Consider the following 24556-nt stretch of genomic DNA (forward strand, 5'->3'; position numbering starts at 1 on the left):
TGGGTTGTTAATATTAATAATATTATATATAATAATGTCTTACATGTCTAATACAGATGACAAAAAAAAGTAATCTGAGAAGAGGTATTGTTTGTCATACTGGGCTCCCGAATGGCGCAGCAGTCTAAGGCACTGCATCTCAGTGCAAGAGGTGACACTACAGACCCTGGTTCAAATCCAAGCTGAATCACATCTGGCTGTGATTGGGAGTCCCAGAGGGTGGCACACAATTGGCCCAGTGTTGGCTGGGATAGGCTGTCGTTGTAATTAAGAATTTGTTCTAAACTGACCTGCCTAGTTAAATATAAACTATAGGGGGAAAACTACCCTAAAATTGAACAAATACTGTAACACAGACTACTTATAGAACATATATATTTTATAGGGAAATAATAGTTCTGAGGATGCTTGTTAATAACTGATTTGGTGACCATTTCATCCACACCCTACTTGTGTACTTCCTTGGCCCCCTCCCTTTATTCTAGAACGAATGATGTCATTATTTTTGACCGTGGAAAGGGAGGGGACCTCACTGATTCCAACTGCTGCACCTCGTCCCTAACCAATAGAGATTAAGCGCCACCACTGCCTTTCCTGATCGGTGGGAGGATCCTATGTTTGTCTGTCCTGTTTCTTAGCACCCTCTATGTAGGCTAATTTACCGAATACTGCAGCAAGGGTGTCACGATCCAGAGAGAAGGAAGGCAAGTCGGGAGTAAAATCTGAACAGCGGCCAGAAGAGAGGTACATTTTTTTCGTTGAAATATCATGTTCAATTGTTATAGTTAGCGGGGTGGACAAGGATTGTCCGTTTGGAAATAATTGATTAGGCCACTTTGCTTCGGGCCGGGAAAGTAGGTGGTGGCTTGTGGCGATAGTTAGTCAATCGACAAGTTAGCCTATGTTTCTTATTTCTTAGATTTAGGTTTAATCTATTCCTGGGTATTCCAGAGTGACTCATTATTGTATCACGCCCTTTACCGTTTCACTGATTTCGATGTAATTGTTGATACACTGTTGCTTCTTATGCTGCGTTTGTAACCAAGTGGGAGGTGGGAATTTACCAGTTTTGAAATCAAAAATAACAGTTGGATGCATTCACTGTTATTTATCATTGAGATGCTGATTGGCCAACAAGCTGCTAAAACAAACAAAAAATACATATCGTGTTTGTAAACAAATTGGTGTCCAAATGTACATATTAGATTGTTTGTATAATGCTTTGTTGCATTTAACTGCCGAAAAGGCTTATCGAGGTCATATCCTTAGTAATTGAATTCAAGAGGTCAACATGCGAAAGAAGTGGGAGTTCAATATGAGTTTGCCACTAGTAATTACGAGTTGGAGAGGCGTTCGAGTGGTTTTTCCCAGTCATATGTGGTAAATTCATACTTCTCACTTGGTTACGAATGCAACATATGCCTAGGCTACTGACGGAACTCAAAGCAGCAACCTCGCTAATCAGTCTTTGAGAATAAATCCACATTTTTTCATATTACACTGATAATGTTCATTTTAAAGGTTTCAATAACTATTTTTTTTAAAGCGGTCAACTTTAAACACGCAGGCCCTGTCGAGTTTATTTGTTGTAGATTGTTGTAGATTATTTAAATTCCTATCTCTGGGCGGTGAGGTGTTTGTCATTTCTGAACGAAAGGGCGGTTGAGTTTCTCAGCCGAAGAAATTATTAGAGGCATTTCCACAGCCTAATACAATTGGCAGAAAAGTATTACACCACCCAATGTTCTGTTTAATTGCGTGCTATTGTTTGTGTTCTGAAATCCGTAGTTTTTGATGACTTCATTTTGACGTCGGCCCTCCAATCTGCCCACACTAGTTGCTGCTCAACTCAATCGTAAATCGTGGAGTTGAGTTGGCTAATGCCACGTTCATAGGCTAGTCGGAACTAGGAGATTAGTTGATTAGTTGAATGTGGCAGGTGTAAAACTATAACCAGTTAGCAAGTCGGACATTTCTGAGTTTCCTAGTTCCGACAAGCACGTGAACGCGGCATTAGTCATGGCTAAGGGCTAACGCCCTGTACAAATCGTGACGTATGTACACAATTTATTTAACTAGGCAAGTCAGTAAAGAACAAACTGATATCCAAGGGCTACACGGACCAAACCAGGAGGTCTGTAAGTTCGAGCTCAAGAAAGAGGCCAGAGTTCCCGATTTGGAATTCCAAGTTTGATGACCATTCAAAATGATTTTTCTCAGTTGGGATCCCCCCCAGAGTTCCCAGTTCTCTTGAACGCACTGTAGTCGGGGATTTCCCATTTAAGAGTTCTGAGTTCCCAGTTGTTCTAAATGCGGCATCTTGCCCCGCTACTGAACAGACAAGTGTAGTGTTTGTAACACAAGATGGAGGAGAGCCTGTCTCTCGTCAGAGATCGCATTTATTTTTGGGAGATTGGAAAATATGACCTCTTCATTCAAGACGGGATAAATATATTATTTCAGGTGATAAAACATGTTTTGTTTAGTTAATTTCTCTAAATGTATAGCAAGTCAAGCTACCTTGCACCGCAGAGCAAATAGCTAGGCTAGGTTGAAGATACTGTAGCTAGCGTCCTCCACCTAATAATTATCAAACAAAGGTCATTACCATCATAATATTCTTAAACGGGAGTCAGTCATATAATATAATTGGCTTAGCAGCCAATGTGTATTTAACATTGCTATTAAAATAGTACTTAGTCACTTATAGGAATGGGTAATTGTTTACAAGTTGCTAGCTATCCCATAAAGCCACCGCCGAAAACCACATTTTCCTCATCTGTGGTTGGTAACTTCCCGGTCTTCGATGGACTCTGGCTGGACTGAAGACGACACAAAGTATTAAAAATAATAATAATAATCTAGGCATGTAGAGTCCGTCTCGCAACGGAGCCTTCAACCGCAAGGGGGCGTTAACTCCGTTGTGGACGTCCCCATTGAAATGCATGGCATCCGGTGCAATTTAAGAGCGCTTATGAGTATTGTGAACAAGGTTTAAGGCTGGGACTGTTCTGTGATTTGGAAAGGAATGTAGGCTTGTATGCCTATGCCCTCTTTCTGAAGAGTAGAGCTGTAATAGAAGGCTTGCAGAGCCGACCTGTTGGTCCTGTTTGGACTGCTTTGCCTGAGTTGAGTGAAAGTGACATAACTGCAGTAGCAGAGATGTGGCATGGCTGGCTGTTTTTCACTATGTGCGTGGGACCGGGTTGCGTCTAGATTATGGAGAGTGTTGCCGGTTTATAATTAAGGCATATTTTGGTGTATGTTAGCTGCCTGTCAGTTAAACTGCAAAAGGGATACCGAAACTAAAATTGATGGTTAAGTTTACGTAATAATTCTGAGTGGTTAAGGTTTGGGATAGGGTTAACAAAAAAAGTGGGCCTAGCACTGGGATTGGACCCGCTGCTCTAGCTCATCGCAAGCCTACTAGATGATAAAAGGTGCTTGTTGCCCCTAGTGGAAGGTAGGAAATTGCCATGAAATAAAATTAGACCCCATGCCATAATTTCAACATTTTAAAAATGTCTAAATACGCCTTAATCAAGTTTAGCCTGGGTCTCATATTTTGAGATATCAGCCTGCTGCATCTCCACATGTGGGATGGCCAATGGCATACCTTTCAGGGTCGCCATGTCCTGGACATCTACCAACCAGCACACTTTCTATCTTGTCAGTCTCACTATCCCTGAGCCTAATGCTAAAGCATGTAATGGTAAATCAGTGTCTGTCTTCTGTTGTACTATTTCCACCAACTTCATGTCTTTGGATTTATAACAAAATGGCCATACACCGACCAATCCGCTTTGTTTTCTCCTCATTTGAACAGGGCTCAGAATGTATTGCCCTTAAAAGGATCAAATCTGTCTGTCATTGCTCTTATAAACATTGATTCTTGAAAGGAAATTACAAGGATAGGAATTTGCTTTTACACGAGTTTGTAATTCTAGAAGTGGGTGTTCGATTCTTACTTCAACGGTTCCCCGTAAGCGAAATAGGTTTACACTGTATTGAAATGGAGGTGAAAGAACCAGTGTGTGTATAAAATGTACGCCCCAAAAATATGAATGACATTGTGAAAGACCCATTCACCGACTGAGAATGGAACAATGTATAACTTCCAGTCCACATATTATGCTAATTTCACACAGTGCCAGGATTCCTCTCTAACCATGAGGACTACCGTTACACTGAGAATTAACTTATGTGAAACTAAATAGCCTTGTCTATGGCAGCCCTGGGAACTAAAAAGCCAGACAGAGGTACTCCAACTTTAACGATGCTTGATTGAAGATGGAAAACAATGTGTGTTATGAGCCTAGGCTTAAATCCTAAGATCATTAGGCCTAATAAGATTTTTGCAAATACATTTCACGTTACAGTAGCGCTTAGGCCCATAGCAGTCTCTCGTTACTTGTAAGTCGCTCTGGATAAGAGCGTCTGCTAAATGAGTAATATTTAACATGGTGATTGCCATACAACCTCTAGTGATAGATGTGACTGGTCCTAGTTACACTGATAGCCAGTGGTGTTAGCATGTGTAATGTTATGGTGGAGCCAACCTGGGTCATTGTGTGCTCTCTCTCTCTCTGCTTCAAACAGCAGCCACGGTTACTGCCAACCTGTGAACTTTAGCCCATTTCTCAGATATGCTCTGTAAAAGTGACCCAAGGGTTGGACTTTAACATTGAGAAGGCCACAATGGTAGATCTGGTTTTACTTGCCCAGTATTTGCAAGTGAAGAAATAACGCCGGCCGCTGTACAAATATTTACAAAATAACAAACGGCGTTGATCAAAGACAAACTGAATGAATCAAAATAAGTAGAACTCTATCGAAGCGAACCCGGGCTTCAAGGATGCCTGTTAACCCGGCAGCATGCCGAACTGTTGCCTGTCTATTCAACAAACGGCAGGAGTTTCAATAGCCCTTCCCATAATGTAACAGCCATATTAGATCGTGTCCAATTAACAATGCATGAATTTCAAGCTACAGACGATGAACATACATTAATCACTACAAGCGCACAACAATAAAAGGTGCTACACATGCTTTTAAGCATAAATATCACCAGGGATATAAATATGTATGCCAACCCGGGATAAGCTACTACCGCATTATCCGTACCATTCATTAACTGCGCTCTGGAATGCGTCTGCCGGTGAATCTTCCAGCCAGGAAATGGCCAGAAAACCCTACAATTAACGAGGAATGCATGGTAACCATAGCCATTTCTGATGATCTACCTTCACGTTTAATTGTTTCACATTATCCCAATGTACCGCAGTAGTAATGTTTGATCATCAATGGCATGAATAGAAAGACGGGCTATATTGACTGGAAACGCACAACAAAAACTTTCGGCGCCAAACTGTCTGCTTCCAAACTCTTAATACATGTTTCTTTTCTCTTTTACGTCAACAGCATATCAGGACTACAGCAATACAAATAATAAATGTGCTTCTCATCATGAACCATTTGTCATCTCTGGTCATTTATAATTGGCTTAGGTGACGGAGGACGTGGGACAATCGTCTCAAGCTCAGAGGTTAAATACATTTGTTTCGCAGTCACCTCAACTTTAATGCTTGTCCCACCCACACAAAAACCATGCAGTGAGTGTACCTCGTGGTCTAGGCTGTCTTTAAAAAAATATATATATATATATATTTTTTTTCTTCTCACCTTTATTTAACCAGGTAGGCCAATTTGAGAACAAGTTCTCATTTACAACTGCGACCTGGCCAAGATGAAGCAAAGCAGTGCGACGATAAACAAACGTACACTCAATAACACAATAGAAAGTCTATATATGTGCAAATGAAGTAAGGCGGTAAGGCAATAAATAGGCCATTACAATTTAGCAATTGACACTGGAGTGATAGATGTGCAGATGAGGATGTGCAAGTAGAAATACTGGTGTGCAAAAGAGCAGAAAAAAACATGGGGATGAGGTAGGTAGTTGGTTAGATGGGCTATTTACAGATGGGCTGTGTACAGCTGCAGCGATCGGTAAGATACTAGAAGTTAGTGAGGGAGAATTGTTAGTGCAGGATTGTCAGTTTTACGAGGGTATGTTTGGCAGCATGAGCGAAGGAGACTTTGTTGCGAAATAGAAAGCCGATTCTAGATTTAGTTTTGGATTGGAGATGCTTAATGAGTCTGGAAGGAGAGTTTACAGTCTTGCTGGCAGTGGAGAATGGATTGTGTACATTTTGGTACAAACCCTTTAAAATAAAAAATGTCAATACTGACTGATGTAGTAAAACACAAGTTAATATTTCCAGTAACATTTTCATTTCTATGACTTACAGAACGGATAAAAAACAAGTTTCTCTACAACTGTGAGGGTTTTATTTGTGTTTAGTAAGACTACTAAAGTTCCTTAACTTGCTGGTGAGATTTCCTAATCAGGAAATGACCTTTTGATCATGTCAGCTGACTTAAAATGCTGCACTTGTAGGCTACAATAAGAAACCTCTCGCACTGTAGCTTGTTGAGAGATATGAAACAATGCTGTTTGGATTATGGCCTGTGTTGTTTTCACTTATATACCACTCCTGAAGTCTGTTTGGTCATCACATTACAAAAAGGTGGATATATTTTCCTTTAAGAAGCTTTTCCCGGGTGTGTGTGAACCCATACTCCCGGTCTCCTGATGTGTGGTTTATTGTTCCTACAATAGACAGAGAAGCTGCCCCACCCGACCGTGCCTGGGTCACTTTTCTCAGTACTCACTACTCGCACTGCTCTGGTTGCAAAACTTCTACTGGCTGACTGGTTTAGGCCTCTGGAAAACTTTGGAAAAGTGAAATGTTAACTCGAAGTGGGAGGGTTGTTCTACTAGTATTGGATTCACTCCCGCACACAGTTGCATCATTCTCCTCTTGTAATATATATTGTATGTGTCACATTAGACTAATGCTCCCTGAACAGGTCAAAAGGCCTTGATATCCTGGTGGATATTTGTTTATGTGTGGTTTAGTTTCACCAGAACTTAATTATGACCCTGTTTCCTTCTCTGGTCATGCATGATGTGTATTACCAAATATTAGGCTAGATGTAGGCAGTAGCGGGGGTAAAATCAGACAGGATACAAGCCAGACCAGGGGGAAAAAAAGCCATATTACAACCTACGTGTTGTGATTGCATTGTGTGCTCTATAACCTGTTAGTTCATATGCCTTGCCACCGTGATACATAGGCCTAAGGCCAAGACAATGGTAAGACGGGGGCAGAATAAATTCAACCACACATTTTGTTTCAGCACAAAACCGGAGAGCAACCTCTGTTCGGTGAAGTTCACAAAGCATATTGCATGTAACAAACAGTTACGTGACCTACAGCATGGTCAAGCAAGTTAATGTTCCCAACATTTTTGTACTGCTAAACTATTGATTTTAGAACCACAGAGTTACCGCAAGTAGCAAAGAACAGGAGCTGCCTCCACCATTTCAACATCATCAAATCACCTATGCTTACTCTAATACAGTGACAACTAAAATATACCAAAAACTGTTTAGTCCAATCAACGTAAGCTAAATATGATGTGGCTGTCCATGCTTCTGGTGTGTGTGCGTGCACATTCGTGCAACTAGAAAAACATGTTGACTCACCCTACTAGAGAAACGCCAATGCCATCCTCTTTCATGTTGCCGAAACGGTCTATGACTGTCAATACCATACACACTTATTTTTTGTTGTCCTACGCTACCTGGCTAAAAAGCTTGTTCGCTAGCCCAACTTCCTTTTTGGTGGGCAACATTAGCTAGGTAACATTAGCCTTCTACATATTTAACTTCCATTCTCTTAAGCCAGGGCCCCAATGTATAAATATATGGTTTGATCAGAATCCACCTTATACTCATTGGCCAGTACGGATAATTGAGTAAAACCACAAGTCCAAATCCCTATCTCCATCCATTTAGGAAAGGGACAATTTTAGCTAGCTATCCACCAGACAACAACAACGAGATGCAACAATTCAAGTTGTTTCTGTAAATTACTTATTGCGCTTGATGGAATGTGATTGGTGCGAAGCCAAATCCAAACTGGCTTCCTCTGACAAATATTTTTTTTGGGTGCACCAAGACCATTCACAGTCGAGCTCACTCAATTTAGCTCAGCGCTGATTGGCTATTATTTAATTCTTTTTTTTATCAAGGGAGGCTAAATGTTTGCTAGCTTCCCTTGCATTCAATGCTACAGGCGGCAACAATATCATACTCTTTTTGACCAGACATTATCAGATAGGCCATCTGATATAGCCATCTGGCTACACATACAGAAGGGCTCTGTTTCCCTCACTCGGATGCTTTTTCTGGTGAGATACATTCAGCCTCTTGCAAATTGAAGGAAGAAAAAAAAGATCAATTTTTACATTTTTCTTCAATTTTCAAGAGGCTGAATGTATCTCACCAGAAAAAGTATCCGAGTGAGTGAAACAGTCAAGTTTGGACACCTACTCATTCAAGGGTTTTCCTTTATTTTTTTTATTACTATTTTCTACATTGTAGAAACTATGAAGTAACACATGGAATCATGTAGTAACCAAAAAAGTGTTAAATAATTCAAAAGTTATTTTATATTTGAGATTTTTCAAAGTAGCCACCCTTTGCCTTGGCAACTTTCCACACTCTTGGGATTTTCTCAACCAGCATGATGAGGTAGTCACCTGGAATGCATTGCAATTAACAGGTGTGCCTTGTTACGTTAATTTGTAGCATTTCTTTCCTCATTGCGTTTGAGCCTGTCAGTTGTGTTGTGACAAGGTAGGGGTGGTATACAGAAGATGACCCTATTTGGTAAAAGACCAAGTCCATATTATGGCAAGAACTACTGAAATAAGCAAAGAGAAACGACAGTCCACCATTACTTTAAGACATGAATGTCAGTAAATTCTGAAAATTTGAAGAACTTTGAAAGTTTCTTAGAGTGCAGTCGCAAAAAGCGTCAAGCGCTATGATGAAACTGGCTCTCATGAGGACCGCCACAGGAATGGAAGACCCAGAGTTACCTCTGCTACAGAGGATAAGTTCATTAGTTACCAGCCTCAGATATTGCAACCAAAATAAATGCTTCAGAGTTCAAGTAACAGACACATCTCAACATCAACTGTTCAGAGGAGGCTTTCATGGTCTAATTGCTGTAAAGAAACCACTACTAAAGGACACCACTAAGAAGAGACTTGTTATTGGTGTCATATGCTGACCTAACAAATGCTCAGCATATGTGGGAACTCCTTCAAGACTGTTTGAAAAGCATATTTTGATGTAACTTTTTTTGGTTACTACATGATTCCATATGTGTTGTCTCATAGTTGTGATGTCTTCACTATTATTCTACAATAAAATAAAAACCCTGGAATGAGTAGGTGTGTCCAAACTTGACTGGTACTGTATCTTTTAGTCTCTCTGTTTCATTGTCTTTTTTGGGGGGAAAACCTGGCATCCATGAATACGTGTGTGTACAAAACATTAAGAACACCTTCCTAATATTCAGTTTTGTACACTGTGTAGATTAGTTGCATAAATTCAAGCAGTCCTTCAATGCTGAATGTTATATACCTGGAAAAGTAGCTTGTTTTGTACCTCAACAGCCTCTTTCTTGTTTTGAGAAAGTGTCTTTTACCAACATTGACATTTTAACTGAGAATAACAAACAGCTCCCGGTGTTATGGCCTCCTCAGTCAATATGGTATTAACGAAGGTCGACAAATCCCTCCAAATCTACATGTACAGCTGGATATGTCTCAATGGTATGTTAGTTGAATTAAAACATGGCTGCTGTCCCAGCAACTACAAATATATTTCTGTGTCATTGTTTTAAAGATATATATATTCAAGGTTACACATTAGGGCTGGGAATTGCCAGGGGCCTCACGATATTTAGGTGCTGATACGATATGCATTGCAATTATCACATTTCGATATGCATCTCACGTTTCTATATGTATTGTGAATCGATACTGCAACATTATTGTGATTTGATGTGCCAAACATTTCTCAGTGTATAAAATATATATATCTCAACAATTTTACTCATACAGTTCATATAAGGGAATCATTCAATTGATATAAATTCATTAGACCCTAATCTACTGGGAAGCCAGGCCCAGCCAAACCGAATGAGTTTTTCCCCAACAAAACGGACTTATTGCAAACAGAAATACTCCTCAGTTTCATCAACTGTCAAGGTGGCTAGTCTCAGATGATCCCGCAGGTGAAGAAGCCAGATGTGGAGGTCCTGGGCTGACGTGGTTATACGTGGTCTGCGGTTGTGAGGCCGGTTGGACATACGGCCAAATTCTCTAAAACAACGTTGGTGATGGCTTATGGTAGAGAAATGAACATTACATTCTCTGGCAACACCTCTGTTGGACATTCCTGCTGTCATCATACCAATTGCACACTCCCTCAACTTGAGACATCTGTGACATTGTGTTGTGTGACAACTGCACATTTTAGTGTCCCTTTATTTTCCCAGCACAAGGTGCTGTTTAAATCAGTTTCTTGATATGCCACACCTCAGTCAGGTGGATGGACTATCTTGGAGGAGAAGGAGAAATGCTCACTAACAGGGATGTAAACACATTTGTGCAAAACATTTGAGAAAAATGAGCTTTTTTGTGAGTATGGAACACTTCTGGGGTCTTATTTCAGCTCATTAAACATGGTGCCGACATGTTGCGTTTTAGGTGTAGTTAATAGTGACCCGTCATGTGACTCATTCTCTGGATGTCTAGAGCAGTGATTTCAGGGAGGAACTGTAACTTCCTCAACTGAGAGAATATTTTGGCGTACTTCACTCCATTTTGCCTCAGGAGAGGAGGATCAAGCTCATTTCTTTTTTTAGCAAATGAGTTTGTGGGTCATTACCCCTAGTGGAAAGTGGGCTGAGTAAGACAGGATTGATGGCTTATCCTTTTCACATTCTGCAGATGGTTCTGCTGTATTAAATTGGTGGCTGTCACAATAACTTGTTGGGTAATTGTCTGAATTTGATGACGGAATAGAAAAGGGAGAGTACAGTGGCTAGTCTTTCTTCTACTGTGTTACTGATCCAGTGCATTGTGTTTAACACTAATTGTCAGCAACATCATAAGCCTGCCATTTAAAAAAGTGTGTGTGTGTGTATATAATGGATGTTGTCTACATGGAAATATAAGAATTATAACCTTTTTCAATACAAGATGTTCCTTAATGGCTGTTAGTGATTCTTGGACACTAAGGGCCCATGCATGCAGTCACTGTCTTATCATTAGTGGTGTGCAAAAAGAGGAGGGTTTTGTGTGTTTAGTCTTTGGCAGCACTCTCCTCTGCTCGACTCCATGGAGGCCTGTACAAATAGGGCAGCAGCCAAGGGCCCCTCCCCAGCCCCCCTCCCCACCACAGTAGCCCAGCACAGGAAGTGGATTGTTTTGTTTCACAGGGTGAGCTTCGGGAGCCTGGCTTGGTGCTCTTGTCTTCTCTCCCACTTGCTCGGCCTCAGTCTCAGGCCCATCCAGCGTTTTGGTCCTTCTCCTATCCAGCCCAGTTTACTATCTGCCTTGGGAGTTAATTTGTGGTTCACAGAGCTGTCAGTGTGGGGTGGGAAACCTCTGTACCTTAATACAAGTCAGTCATTAGATTTAATATATTTTCAATTTTATGCTTTTTTTTTTTTTTTCATTATCTAGACAGATTTCGTGCTTGTCTGAATCTTATCTCTACTCGGCGGCATCATCATCCTGACAGCCAAGCAGGAGAGAACACAGGAGAATATAATTGTTTTGCTAGAAGGCAGCAATATGATGTATGTCCAATACTTTCTCTGCTTTCGGTAAAGGGGTTTTGTCAGCCAAGCCGTCGGGGTAGAAGCAGAGGAGGAGGCAGCCAAATGACTATGCATAGTTGCTCTGCTTTCCTCTCAGACAACTACAGAAGCCTCGTTTATCAAGGACGTTTATCCCACACAGCGCTGGGATCTGGTCAGCGGCAGGGCATCACTCTCTCTCTCTCTCTTTGAGTTATTCTGAAACTGCCTGGTGTTTCACACAACCCTCATTTTAAGTACCTTACTGTGATTGTTTTTTAATTAAAATGGTAAAAAAATAAACAAAACCGCTTCTTTGCGAAGAGCATTTCTCAAGTAAGAATTTTATTAGGACTGTCTGGGAGTGGTATGAGTGGGGAAAACTAGCTGTTATTGGCAGAGAGGTTTGGAACTCTTTTTCTTATTGGCCTATTAACTATGCCTAATTTACTGGGTCACCAGGCAGGCTAAAACTCCATCCCAACAAAACAGGTGGATTTTTCAGCCGGTGTTTTCAAACAGCTTTTTGGAACTAAAAGGGACACTAAAAGGGCATTCTCATAAGTTTCACAGTATTAGTCTAACCTCATAGTGTGAAAATATATATAAAACACGGGAAAATCACATTAAAAAGACCACACATTTTAAAAGTTACTCTATACCCTACTGATGAAATGTAGGTAACCAGGCAATTTAAGAGGGACATGGACAGAGAAGGAACAATATTGTTTGTAATAATTTAAGGAAACAGCTGGAGGAGCACTTACAGTTTCCTGCCTGCCTTTCCGCGTGCTGCCTGCCTTTCCACTGACCGACCATAGTAGGAAGCAAGAAGGGTGGAGTCAGAGAATGGGCTGATGGAACACAGCATTCCTCCCTGTCCCAGCTTGCCTCATCTCCCCCCATCACCATCCCATCCCCACCTGGAGATCAAACAGCCTCCTTCTAGAAATGGGATGTCATGGTGTCAGTTGTCCAAATGTTTGTTAAAAAAAAAAAAAAAAAAATGCCCTTGTTTCAGGGGTAGAACAGAACTAAGACTAGCTACATCTTGCTTCCTTATCACACTCTTATTCCCTCACGGGTTTCCCGGCTCTATTCTCTCGCTGAGTATATTCAGACTATTTACAATCCAACAGTTATTAGGGTTGTCAAAGTTTTTTGAAAATCCAGTGACGTGACTGTAAAGTGTTCCCTGCTTTTCTCCACAGTAATGGCAGCCATTAGGAAGAAGCTAGTGATCGTGGGGGATGGAGCCTGTGGAAAGACTTGTCTTCTCATCGTCTTCAGCAAAGACCAGTTCCCCGAGGTCTACGTGCCCACAGTGTTCGAGAACTACATCGCTGACATCGAGGTTGATGGCAAACAGGTGTGTAGACTACCATCCAGGAAATACATTTTAAAAAATAAATACAGAAATGATCTGTACTTAAGTGTAAAGTCTTCATACACATGAACCAAACAGCCAACCCACACAGTAAACCTATATCATAAGGCTTTGGTTAACAAACGGTCTTGTTATGGAGTGTAGTGGGAGTGGCGCGGGGCTCTTGGGGCGTAGCCTAGCTGTGTTCTGGAGGCCAGGGCCCCTCCACAGCAGATGGGATGTTATGTCAATGGGCTTTGTTCTCCTGTACTGACCAGCACAGGATCACAGCCTGGCAAAACAGGAAATGACTGTACTCCTGGGCTTCCTGCACCGACTGGGAACATGGATGTCCACTGGCAATCCCCCACCCCCTGAAGACTGCCCCTCAGCCCGATAAACGGCTCTCATTTCCTGCTCTGGGGGAGCAACATGCATGTGGGGGAGGGGTTGATGTACTGTTGTCTTCTGTACAGGAAATACACAAAGTCAGGGATCCAAGTGTGCAAGATGGATCATGCCACCTCCCAGCACCCCATTCAGCTTAGCTCTCCCAGGGGGCTGCACTGCGCCCCCAGAATTACCCCACTTTAATTTGATGTGGATAAGATCAGTGTTCTCAGTATATAGTCGCCACAGTCCACATTTTAAATCTTATTTTCCTTCAGGGAGAATGGTAATCTCTTTCTCTCACCTTCAGTGGGCGGGGCTGGGCCCAGTTCTAAATATAGCCCTTTTTTGTCCTTTTTTGTTCCCCCAAAACCTTGTGCTGTGCAGTCAGTCAGTGTGTCCAGAGGGGATATGGCTCCTAACCCCATTTCTCATGCCAGGAGTATGTAGCCTCCCACTCGCACCCGCCCTACAAACCTCTGCTATAGCTGCTATTTTGGGATGGTTGAATAATGTGTGTACTGTGGTCATACATTGATCTTTCAAAGTTATGTTACTAACCTTTTTAACTAGATGTATGTTGTATGAAGGACAGGCTCCTCCTCTCAAAGACATTGGACTTTTTTTTTTCTCTCTCTTCAAATAGTGCTTAAATCATGTATACAGTAAAAAGCAAGTTGTGGCAGAATATTATGATTCAGTTGTAGAATCCAGCAGACTGTAATGTAGTTGCTCTGGTCTACTCCCCTGAGGAACAGAAGGTATCTGGTTTGATTCTCCTTAATCACCTGATTTCCCTAATGGAATTAATCAGTGGTGTGATGGGATAAAGCCTCCATGCCTCCTCTCTGCATCCCTGTGAAAACCTGCCCGTGGAATGAGACAAACGACCCGTCGTTAGCTGCTGCACTGGTTTCTCTCTCCCCCCCCCCAAGACCAGAGCTATGACAACCACTTCTAGCAGTATTGTTCATCATCATGGTTATCACTGCTAGTTTCACGGCCGCCAAAGACGTTCAACTGCTAAGACTTCACACCTAGAGTGTGTCCCATATGCAAATCTTCCTCCAAATCCCTGCTGCATCACTTGAGAGATATCTCAGAGATACAGTATTTCTACATCCCAAATGACACGCTATTCCCACTACTTTTTTGGCCAGGACCCAATGTGAACTATATAGGGAACAGGGTGCCATTTTGGAAGCAGCTTTTCTGTGAGGAACAGTGAAACTGAAACACTGCTCCGGCTCATATTAGTCGCTATTAGCTGTTTCTAAGGCATGACTGTTTCCAGTTGGAATGCTTCATTGTTTTGATGGTGTTTTACATTGCCCTATGAGAACATGGTGAAAACAAAATTACAGCTACGGTATCTTTGTAATGATTTCCACAGTAAAAGAGGTGCCAGCACTTTGCTCCACTGCTTTTGGCACGACACTGCCAAGCCCAGTCGTGGCGCTCCTGTTTTTGGTAACTTAAACCGGAATCACCATTATTTAGTGACCAAGGATGGTTAAGTGCGTTTTTAATTTAGCTTTGTGTTTCTTTTTGCTCATGCACATGCTACTGCATCTATTACTCAACATCATATAACAAAAAAATAGGACTCTCAGGTCTGAGAGAAATTTGCTTCAGAAAGATGTTGCCTTTTTTTTTATTTTTTAAGAGCAGCCATTTTGCCTGTATCTGCGAAGTCCTGACACTTCCTCTTCTCTTTTGTGGCGTGTTTTAGGTGGAGCTGGCACTGTGGGATACAGCCGGCCAGGAGGACTACGACAGGTTGAGGCCTCTCTCCTACCCCGACACAGATGTCATCCTCATGTGCTTCTCTATCGACAGCCCCGACAGTTTAGGTAAATTACCAGAAGAAAAGCTTATTTCTATTCCGGGGACACTCAGTTGCTGATTTTCTCTGTTTTGATTTCCAACAGCCAACTGTACTTGTCTAACAGCTGGCTATGTCGTTTTAATGTGTTTTGAAACTAGCACAGTATCTAGCATGCTAAATGTGTTTGCTCAACTGGAAGTGACTGTGGCCGTGTGTTTAACAGTTTTATACAGTGGATTTGGAAAGTATTCAGACCCCTTCACTTTTTCCACATTTTGTTACGTTACAGCCTTATTCTAAAATTGATTAAATCGTTTTTTCCCACCTTATCAATCTTCACACAATACCCCATAATGAAAAAGCAAAAACAGGGAGAATTGTTTTTAACCTTTGGATAAGTATTCAGACCCTTTACTCAGTACTTTTTTGAAGAACCTTTGGCAGTGATACCCACAAAGACTTGAGGCTGTTATGACGGTACAAGCTTGGCACACCTGTATTTGGAGAGTTTCTCCCGTTCTCTGCAGATTCTCTCGAGATCTGTCAGGTTGGATGGGGAGCGTCGCTGCACAGCTGTTTTCAGGTCTCTCCAGAGATGTTCGATTGGGTTTAAGTCCGGACTCTCGATGGGCCACTCAAGGACATTCAGAGACTTGTCTCGAAGCCACTCCTGTGTTGTCTTGGCTGTGTGCTTAGGGTCGTTGTCCTGTTGGAAGGTGAACCTTCGCCCCAGTCTTAGTTCCTGGGCGCTCTGAAGCAGGTTTCCATCAAGGATCTCTCTGTACTTCGCTCCGTTCATCTTTCCCTCAATCTTGACTAGTCTCCCAATCCCTGCCGCTGAAAAACATCCCCACAGCATGATGCCACCACCATGCTTCACCACAGGGATGGTATTGTCTAGGTGATGAGCAGTGCCTGATTTCCTCCAGATTGACACTTGGCATTCAGGCCAAATAGTTCAATCTTGGTTTTGTCAAATCAGAGAATCTTGTTTCTCATGGTCTGAGAGTCCTTTGGGTGCCTTTTGGCAAACTCCAAACGGGCTGTCGTGCCTTTTACTGAGGAGTGGCTTCTGTCAGGCCACTCTACCATAAAGGCCTGATTGGTGGAGTGCTGCAGAGATGGTTGTCCTTCTGGAAGGTTCTCCCATCTCCACAGAGGAACTCTAGAGCTCTGTCAGAGTGACCATTAGGTGTTTGGTCACCTCCCTGACCAATGCCCTTCTCACCCGATTGCTCAGTTTGACCGGGCGGCCAGCTCTAGGAAGAATCTTGGTGGTTCCAGACTACTTCCATTTAAGAATGATGGAGGCCACTGTGTTCTTGGAGACCTTCAATGCTGCATAAACATTTTGGTACCCTTCCCCAGATCTGTGCCTCGACACAATCCGGTCTCGGAGCTCTACGGACAATTCCTTTGACCTCATGGCTTGGTTTTTGCTCTGACATGCACTGTCAACTGTGGGACCTTTATATAGACAGGTGTGTGTGTTTCCAAATCATGTCCAATTAATTAAATTTACCACAGGTGGACTCCCAAGTTGTAGAAACATCTCAAGGATGATCAATGGAAATGGGATGCTCAATTTCACGTCTCATAGCAAAGGGTCTGAGTACTTATGTAAGTAAGGTGTTTCTGTTTTTTATTTTTAATAAATGTACAAACATTTCTAAAAACCTGTTTTTGCTTTGTCAGTATGGGGTATTGTGTGTGGATTTGAGGAAAACAATTAATGTATTCCATTTTAGAATAAGTCTGTAACAACAATGTGGAAAAAGTGAAGGGGTCTGAATACTTTCAGAATGCACTGTATAGGGTGTCATGTGGGATAAATGATCTGCATGGACTTGTCTGCTGAGCTCTTTCTCCAGTCAGTGTCCCATAAGCAGTAGCAATTTTAGCATGTACATCTTAGTGGGACAATAAAATATAAAATGTATGCATGCCAGCAAAGCCACTACACAAAACTCTACATGAATTACACTATAACAGTGACAAACGGTGCCCACAAACTGTTAAGATGTTGGGACCGCAAACCTACCACTGCTACATCTGGCTATCAGCAGAGCCTTGTCTGGCAGCGAAACAGTTAATTCAGCCTCATTTACTGCCTTTTTAAAAATGCATATAAGCAGACAATGAAAGCTCTTACAATATTCACTGATGACATTTCTCTAAAACAGGCTATAGGCTACATGTGCACCACCAAGTCAGAACAGTTGGTGAAATTAAGAGAGGGAAAAGTGACCAAATTATTAGCGTGAGGCACATGGGCTACTAACAGCTTACTACACAACATACTTAGTATTACTTTTATAACTACAGTATACATATCTCCCTGGCAAATTACATAATTTATGCAGCAGCATACAATACATTTTTGGACTCACCTTGTGCTGTGCTCACTTTCTTCCAAACCACTCATTGTTAAATTTGCTATTTCCAACTTGCTCTGTATTGGCCGATGAGCACCGATACGTTATCTATAATTTCTCTTCATTATTTCTCTTCAAATGATAAGGATTTGCCTGTGGATTTTTGACTTGATTCATGACAGCCAACTAGGATTTTGAAAGTATGACATTGACATGATCAGTCCAATCAAAGCTACTGTACATATGTGATTTGACGACGTTTTATCTGTGGCCAATGACGTTGGGCCTTCTTGGAAGGGCACTTCTAATGTAACTATGTCAGCACACAAAGGACTAGAATTATCGAGGTCTCCCCTTAGACTCCGCCATGACGTAGTGACAGAAAACCCAGCCAATCATGGTGCAACGCTCTGTATTTTCTGCTGGCTTGCCCCACCACCACAGAAAGCACAGAGTTAGGCTGAAACGCCTGCATTTTGAAGCTGCCTTACTGAAGAAAACAAAAAAAGAGACCATGTTTGTATGTGGCTTTATTAACTCCATGATATGAACTCAGCAAAAAAAGAAGCGTCCTCTCACTGTTAACTGCGTTTAAGTCCAAAAGGCTCCATAACAGCTTCTACCCCCCCAAGCCATAAGACTGCTGAACATGAGATTGTAACCCCCCCGTTTGTTTTTACACTGCTGCTAGTCGCTGTTTATTATCTATGCGTATTCACTTTACCCCTACCTACATGTACAAATTACCTCGACTAACCTGTACTCCCCCACATTGACTCGGTACCGGTACCCCCTGTTTATAGCCTCATTTGTTATTTTGTGTGTTTCATTTTTTACTTTTGTTTATTTACTAAATATTTTCTTAAATATTGCATTGTTGGTTAATGGCTGGTAAGTAAGCATTTTACAGTAAGGTCTACATCTGTTTTATTCGGTGCATGTGACAAATAACATTTGATTTAATTGGCATTGTGCAGCCTAATTGCCTCGGCTACTAAGCACAGATAAATACTTTTTTTTGTTGTTGTATTTTTAAAATAAATTGTCTTAGTATCATGTTTTTTATGACCTTCCTAAACAAAATATTAATGTTTTCTTTGTATATTAAATGGATTTATTCGGCTGGCGGCTATTTTTACTCGTAGAGGCTGGCTATTCTACTGTTAAATATGCATATGGTCATTTTGACCGTCCTAGCCGCTTTGAGGTAGAAATGTTCAAAGTTTTTGTATTTTATTATAAACTCAGCAAAAAAAGAAACGTCCTTTCACTTTCAACTGCGTTTATTTTCAGCAAACTTAACATGTGTAAATATTTGTATGAACATAAGATTCAACAACGGAGACATAAACTGAACAAGTTCCATAGACATGTGACTAACAGAAATGGAATAATGTGTCCCTGAACAAAGGGGGGGTCAAAATCAAAAGTAACAGTCAGTATCTGGTGTGACAACCAGCTGCATTAAGTACTGGAGTGCATCTCCTCCTCATGGACTGCACCAGATTTGCCAGTTCTTGCTGTGAGATGTTACCGCACTCTTCCACCAAGGCACCTGCAAGTTATCGGACATTTCTAGCCCTCACAGTACGGACATTGCAATTTATTGCCCTGGCCACATCTGCATGCCTCCTTGCAGCATGCCTAAGGCACGTTCACACAGATGATCAGGGACCCTGGGCATCTTTCTTTTGGTGTTTTTCAGAGTCAGTAGAAAGGCCTCTTTAGTGTCCTAAGTTTTCATAACTGTGATCTTAATTGCCTACTGTCTGTAAGCTGTTAGTGTCTTACCCACTTTTCTACAGGTGCATGTTCATTAATTGTTTATGCTTCATTGATTAAGCATGGAAAACCGTGTTTAAACCCTTTACAATGAAGATCTGTGAAGTTATTTGGATTTTTATGAATTATCTTTGAAAGACAGGGTCCTGGAAAAATAACATTTCTTTTTTTGCTGAGTTTATATATTTACATTGTTTGCAAACTGATGTGTTACACACATTAATGCCAAATTAACACACAAAACAGGCAAGCCCCCAGATGTAAAAATAAAAATGCGACGGGTCGCCACTGCCCATAAGTATCTCTGAAATATCTACTTGCTTCTTGTTCCTTCTTCCTCTGGTAGAAAACATCCCAGAGAAGTGGACCCCTGAGGTGAAGCACTTCTGCCCCAATGTTCCAATCATCCTGGTGGGCAACAAGAAGGACCTGAGGAACGACGAACACACACGGAGGGAGCTGGCCAAGATGAAGCAGGTACTGTACCATAGTTCCATACTGAGTGTACTGCACAAAACCCTCAAACAGACTCCTAACCACTAGGTAGGAGGTACTCCTGTAAATCTGAAAGGGTTGGATTAAGTAGTCTGTCTAACCTTATATCTATCCAACACTTTTTAGATGTGTATGTGGCTGGTGTCCTCAACTAGGCCTCTGGAAGGGAGAACATTTAAGATGACAATTTGTCAAAGGATATTAGTGTTCCCCTTTTGAGTCGAGTCATTGTTTCAGGATACATGAGGCTTGATAACCAGCCAAACTAAGATGGTGGTTGAGTGACCAATGTCGTCACTGACTAGACTGTGGAAAACTTTTCAGGAAAAGGCTGTTTTGACTCTTCAGTCACTGGCATCCCTTGCTTTCTTGGAAAAACGTGTAGCTCGACAGGTCTGAAATGGCTGGGCCTGATTTTGCTCTGCGTGTCATGGCATGGGGGAGGAGCAACTGCTCCTAGAAGTTACAAGTCACTGATTAGCTTGTTTGTTTAGTCTGAAGTCTTTTCCTCTCCTCAATGCGGGTTCTAATGGACGGCAGACAATGCGTTGCATAACGGCATGTTCTCTGTGTAGGCCTACTGTCTGTGGTACTCGTCTCCAGGTCCAGTTGCTGATGATAATGGGGGGGGGGGGGGGGGGTTACAAAGCCCTCTGACTCTGTCAGCCGTTTCTTTCTCTCAGAGAGCAGGAACTGTGTAACAAAGAGGGTTGTGAGAGAGGATTTACGATCCCCACAAGTCATCACTTTTAAGTGTTTTAGCGTGATGTTAAAAGTAACATTGGTGGTGGCTATGTTGTACCCAGGCAGTGGAGTCATGCTATTTCCCAGGATTGATGGGTTTTGTGGTCAAACATTAAATCTAGAGCAGGGGGAGGGGTGATACAACCTAAACACAGTAGGCTACATGTACTAGGATAAATACATTTTACATTGTTTTTATTGTCTTGATGGTATTACAGTCAAGTGTCCCATGAGGTTGTGTGTGTGTGTGTGTGTGTGTGTGTGTGCGTGTACATTCATGGCCACACCAGTTTTAACACCCTGTCTGTTTACCCTGTAGGAGCCAGTGAAGCCAGAGGAGGGCCGGGACATGGCTAACCGTATCAGTGCCTTTGGCTACCTGGAGTGTTCAGCCAAGACAAAGGATGGCGTGAGGGAGGTTTTTGAGATGGCCACCAGGGCGGCGCTGCAGGTGCGCAAGCGCAAGAAGAGGGGTGCCTGCCTGCTGTTGTGAGGAGGAAGAAGACCTCAGTCGTCAACTGACAAAACAACTATATTACGCAGGACTGACCTTTTACCAAATGGCATCTTTGTACTGTATCTCATTTCACGCTAAAGAGGTTGGCGGCCGAAAGTGCTGAAAGTAAAATAACAAGGAAAAGGACTGGTCTGTAACAGAGGTTAGAAATTAGTGTTTAAACTTCTCAGCATTGTTTTTGTTTGTTATGCTTATTTCATGCAATGGGCACACTGTCTTTCGTCTAGTTTTTCCACAAGCGTTTCTTTTCCCTGTCGCTTTTGAGAAGATAATAAATGCACATGTATTTGTATGCAACATATTTGGCTGTCCTTCCCTGGGCCTGTACAAACAGTCGGTCCCCTGAGCTTGTGTTGTCAACATGCACACTGTTGGAATCAGGACTCATCCAAACTCTTGTTCATTTGTAACCCGTCCTGTCCGCTAGCATAGATTTTAATGGTAAGAGGGTCTACTTTCCAGGGGAGAGGTTTTGCTCTTTAGAACCAGTGCCTTTTTTTGTTATTTTTCAAGTCCTTGCATACCACCAAGTAACGCGCCTCCTGACCTGTTGGTCAACTCACTAGCAGGGGTGCGGAGGGCCTCCTCACGTTAATTATACACAGTATGTATTGTAATGCAATCCGAGCTTTGCTGCATGTAACCTAGGCTTTGAGGGTTGTCGACAACTAGCCGCAAGAAACGACTTCAGAGTTCATTTTACTTAGGAGAACGTATCAGCTAGTCCGTATAACATAACATAGTCTGAAATCAGTCTTCCCCCCCCCCCCCCCCACACACACACACACACGGTAAAGGACTGGTAGTCAGAGCACCTCATGGCACTGTAACATGACCCTACAGATATGTGTGCAGAGAAGTCCATCCGCTCCCTCTAAGGTCTGGATTGAACAGCTATTCCTCACGGTTGTTCTGAACACCTGTACAGAGAAGCTTGACTATCCCCACATAAACAGAAGCGAACATGACTTTAAAGTACCACCACACCAGGACGTGACAAGTTAAAACAGGTGTCGCCTGATGATTAGGGAAGCATGGTCTACAGTAGCTACAGTAGGTTTGTATGAGTTGACACAATCCTCTTTTTAGAATGAGAATGCCAATGTATTTGTCACAAGGCTGGAGCTACTGGGGTATGAGGGATATGGTATGGGGGACTGACTGACTGGTGGATCCTGCCTCGAGATCCTGTCAGGGTTGACAGGCCTGGAGACTTCCAGTCTGACTGCATTCTAAAGCAGCATTCTGAGGAGCCACATGAGTGTTTTTCAGTGCCTTCTCTTTCCTGATAACCTGTGTGACTTTAGCGTTCCCCGAGAGCCGAGCAGAGAGACCGGACTGGTTGCTCAATGCCAACATGCCACAGCCAGTCAACTTTGACACATGTCATGTTACACAAAGCTCAACACTCCCAGCACTCACTCACAGCCATAAAGAATGTCAGGGGGAAATGATGCTTGACAAATTAAGAATTTCACTGAATATTTTTCCAAGGTACACTTTGCCACAGCGTTTCCCAAAACATACCTGGTTGAAAACCCAGTTAGAATTCGATCATCCATAGATGAGATCTCTTCAGCTCGGTGGTTGATTGTATTTCATTTGAGGAAGGAAACTCCCAGTGTGCTTTGCCTCATTTATTTTTTTAATTTTTTTTCAGGAACTGGTTTGTCAATTCTCAGTTTGTTCTGTCTTGGCGCTATTTGACAAGAAGGAAAGACCAACATTTTTTTTTTGAGAGCGAGGCTTCTGTTGGCTGCCAAGAAAGTCCCCACACAATTCTCTCTCCCTACCTGTCGCACAGCTAAAATGACGTGTTCTGCACTGTGTTATGTTAACAGTAACGTTTGGAGGGTGTGCTACTGAGTTGGAAATTACTTTTACATTCGGACATGATTTCTTATCTTCTGTCATTTTTATATTGCACTGCTGAGAACAATAAAATGCATCGGGGGTTGCTGAAGTCACTGGTCAACCTAGGCTGTGGTTTTTGTTACCGTTTTGTCATTTGACTTGATTTACGTAATGGAACACCAATGGAGCTATAGCATGCCTGAGACTGGCGCTGGAATATACTGTATCCTGGCTTCTTTTGGTCTTTAGCTTTTTAAACCACATTTCTATTAAACGTTTTACTTGTCCACCATGGCTCCAACATTACACAACAACTCCAATATGCATGATGTCTATTTTCTGTATTGCTTGGACGTTTCACTTGCATGGAAGTGGAAATGACCATTTTAAGTTTACTCTTTTGTATCCTATGATGTTGACCATTTGTCTAACGGGAGCCCGATGAGCCTTTCTCTAGTGATTCTTCACAGCATTCCTATTTCTCCTGGTTTGTGTCTGTCGTTCTTCTGCCTGTGTCCATAAACCGGTCAGTCCAACCAAACAGGGCTCAACTTTCCAAATGTCCATCAGCAATGTCACATGACAGGTTTTAAGGGTTGCATGCGACCTGGTGTGATGCTAGCGATAACAGGTATTCCATAATGCCAACGAAAAAATATTAGCTGGTTCGATTGACAGCCCTCTGCTGGCCAAGTCATCCATGTTAACAGAGCTTCTACTGTGGTAGGAAAATGACTTCACGTTCAAGCAGACAGAAACCCGGGCGGTGTTATAAGCGGTGTCCCAGTATTGTGACTGTTCAGGAGTGAAGCTCAGAGGAAATATAAGTTTGTCCCTTCAGGAGTATGTTTGTCTACACAAAATGGAACTTGACATTTGCCATATATTACCTTTTTGTATGGGTGTATGTTTAAACAGTGTTTCCATGTCGCCAACCCATGAAAAGGACGGCAACTTTTAAGATTTCAGACATTTACGCCAACCTACATGCCAAGGAATCCTGGGGCATCTAAATAAAGGCATTTGCAACACTATATGTCCAGCATAATGTTAAAACCAACCTCAACCCCAAAGCAGAAGGCAAACTACATATCAAGATAAGCATGTAGACTGCTGTTTTGTGTACGCTGCTACTAAACCTAGATCACACTACTACTAAACCTAATCTTGTCTTTTATTACGTCGGTGTCTGCATGAGTGAAACTATGGTCTCTACAGCAGTTGCTCCACTATGGGAACAGCTATCTGCTCAGTGTCTAACTCCTCTTTCTGGAAGTATCTAAAATAACAATCCAGATTTGTATAAGAAAGCTCATTGTAATAATGCTTAAACGGAAAGTGATGTAGTGAATGTTTGATTAAAGTGAACACGAACAATGTTAATAAACTATTTTTGAGACGAGATTATACACTGCC

General features: G+C 42.0%; 1 protein-coding gene across 1 annotated transcript; it reads left to right on the top strand.

Annotated features, from left to right (window-relative positions):
• Positions 1–500: 500 nt before the first annotated feature.
• Positions 501–24549, top strand: LOC106582735 (rho-related GTP-binding protein RhoA-D). Its single transcript, XM_014166109.3, has 5 exons — positions 501–744; positions 13001–13158; positions 15278–15398; positions 19877–20007; positions 21089–24549. The coding sequence occupies exons 2-5, from the start codon at positions 13003–13005 to the stop codon at positions 21260–21262; spliced, it is 582 nt and encodes a 193-aa protein (XP_014021584.1). The 5' UTR covers positions 501–744; positions 13001–13002; the 3' UTR covers positions 21263–24549.
• Positions 24550–24556: the final 7 nt, after the last annotated feature.

Source organism: Salmo salar, chromosome 22 (assembly GCF_965601325.2).
Source record: "Salmo salar chromosome 22, fSalSal1, whole genome shotgun sequence".
Lineage (NCBI taxonomy): Eukaryota > Metazoa > Chordata > Actinopteri > Salmoniformes > Salmonidae > Salmo > Salmo salar.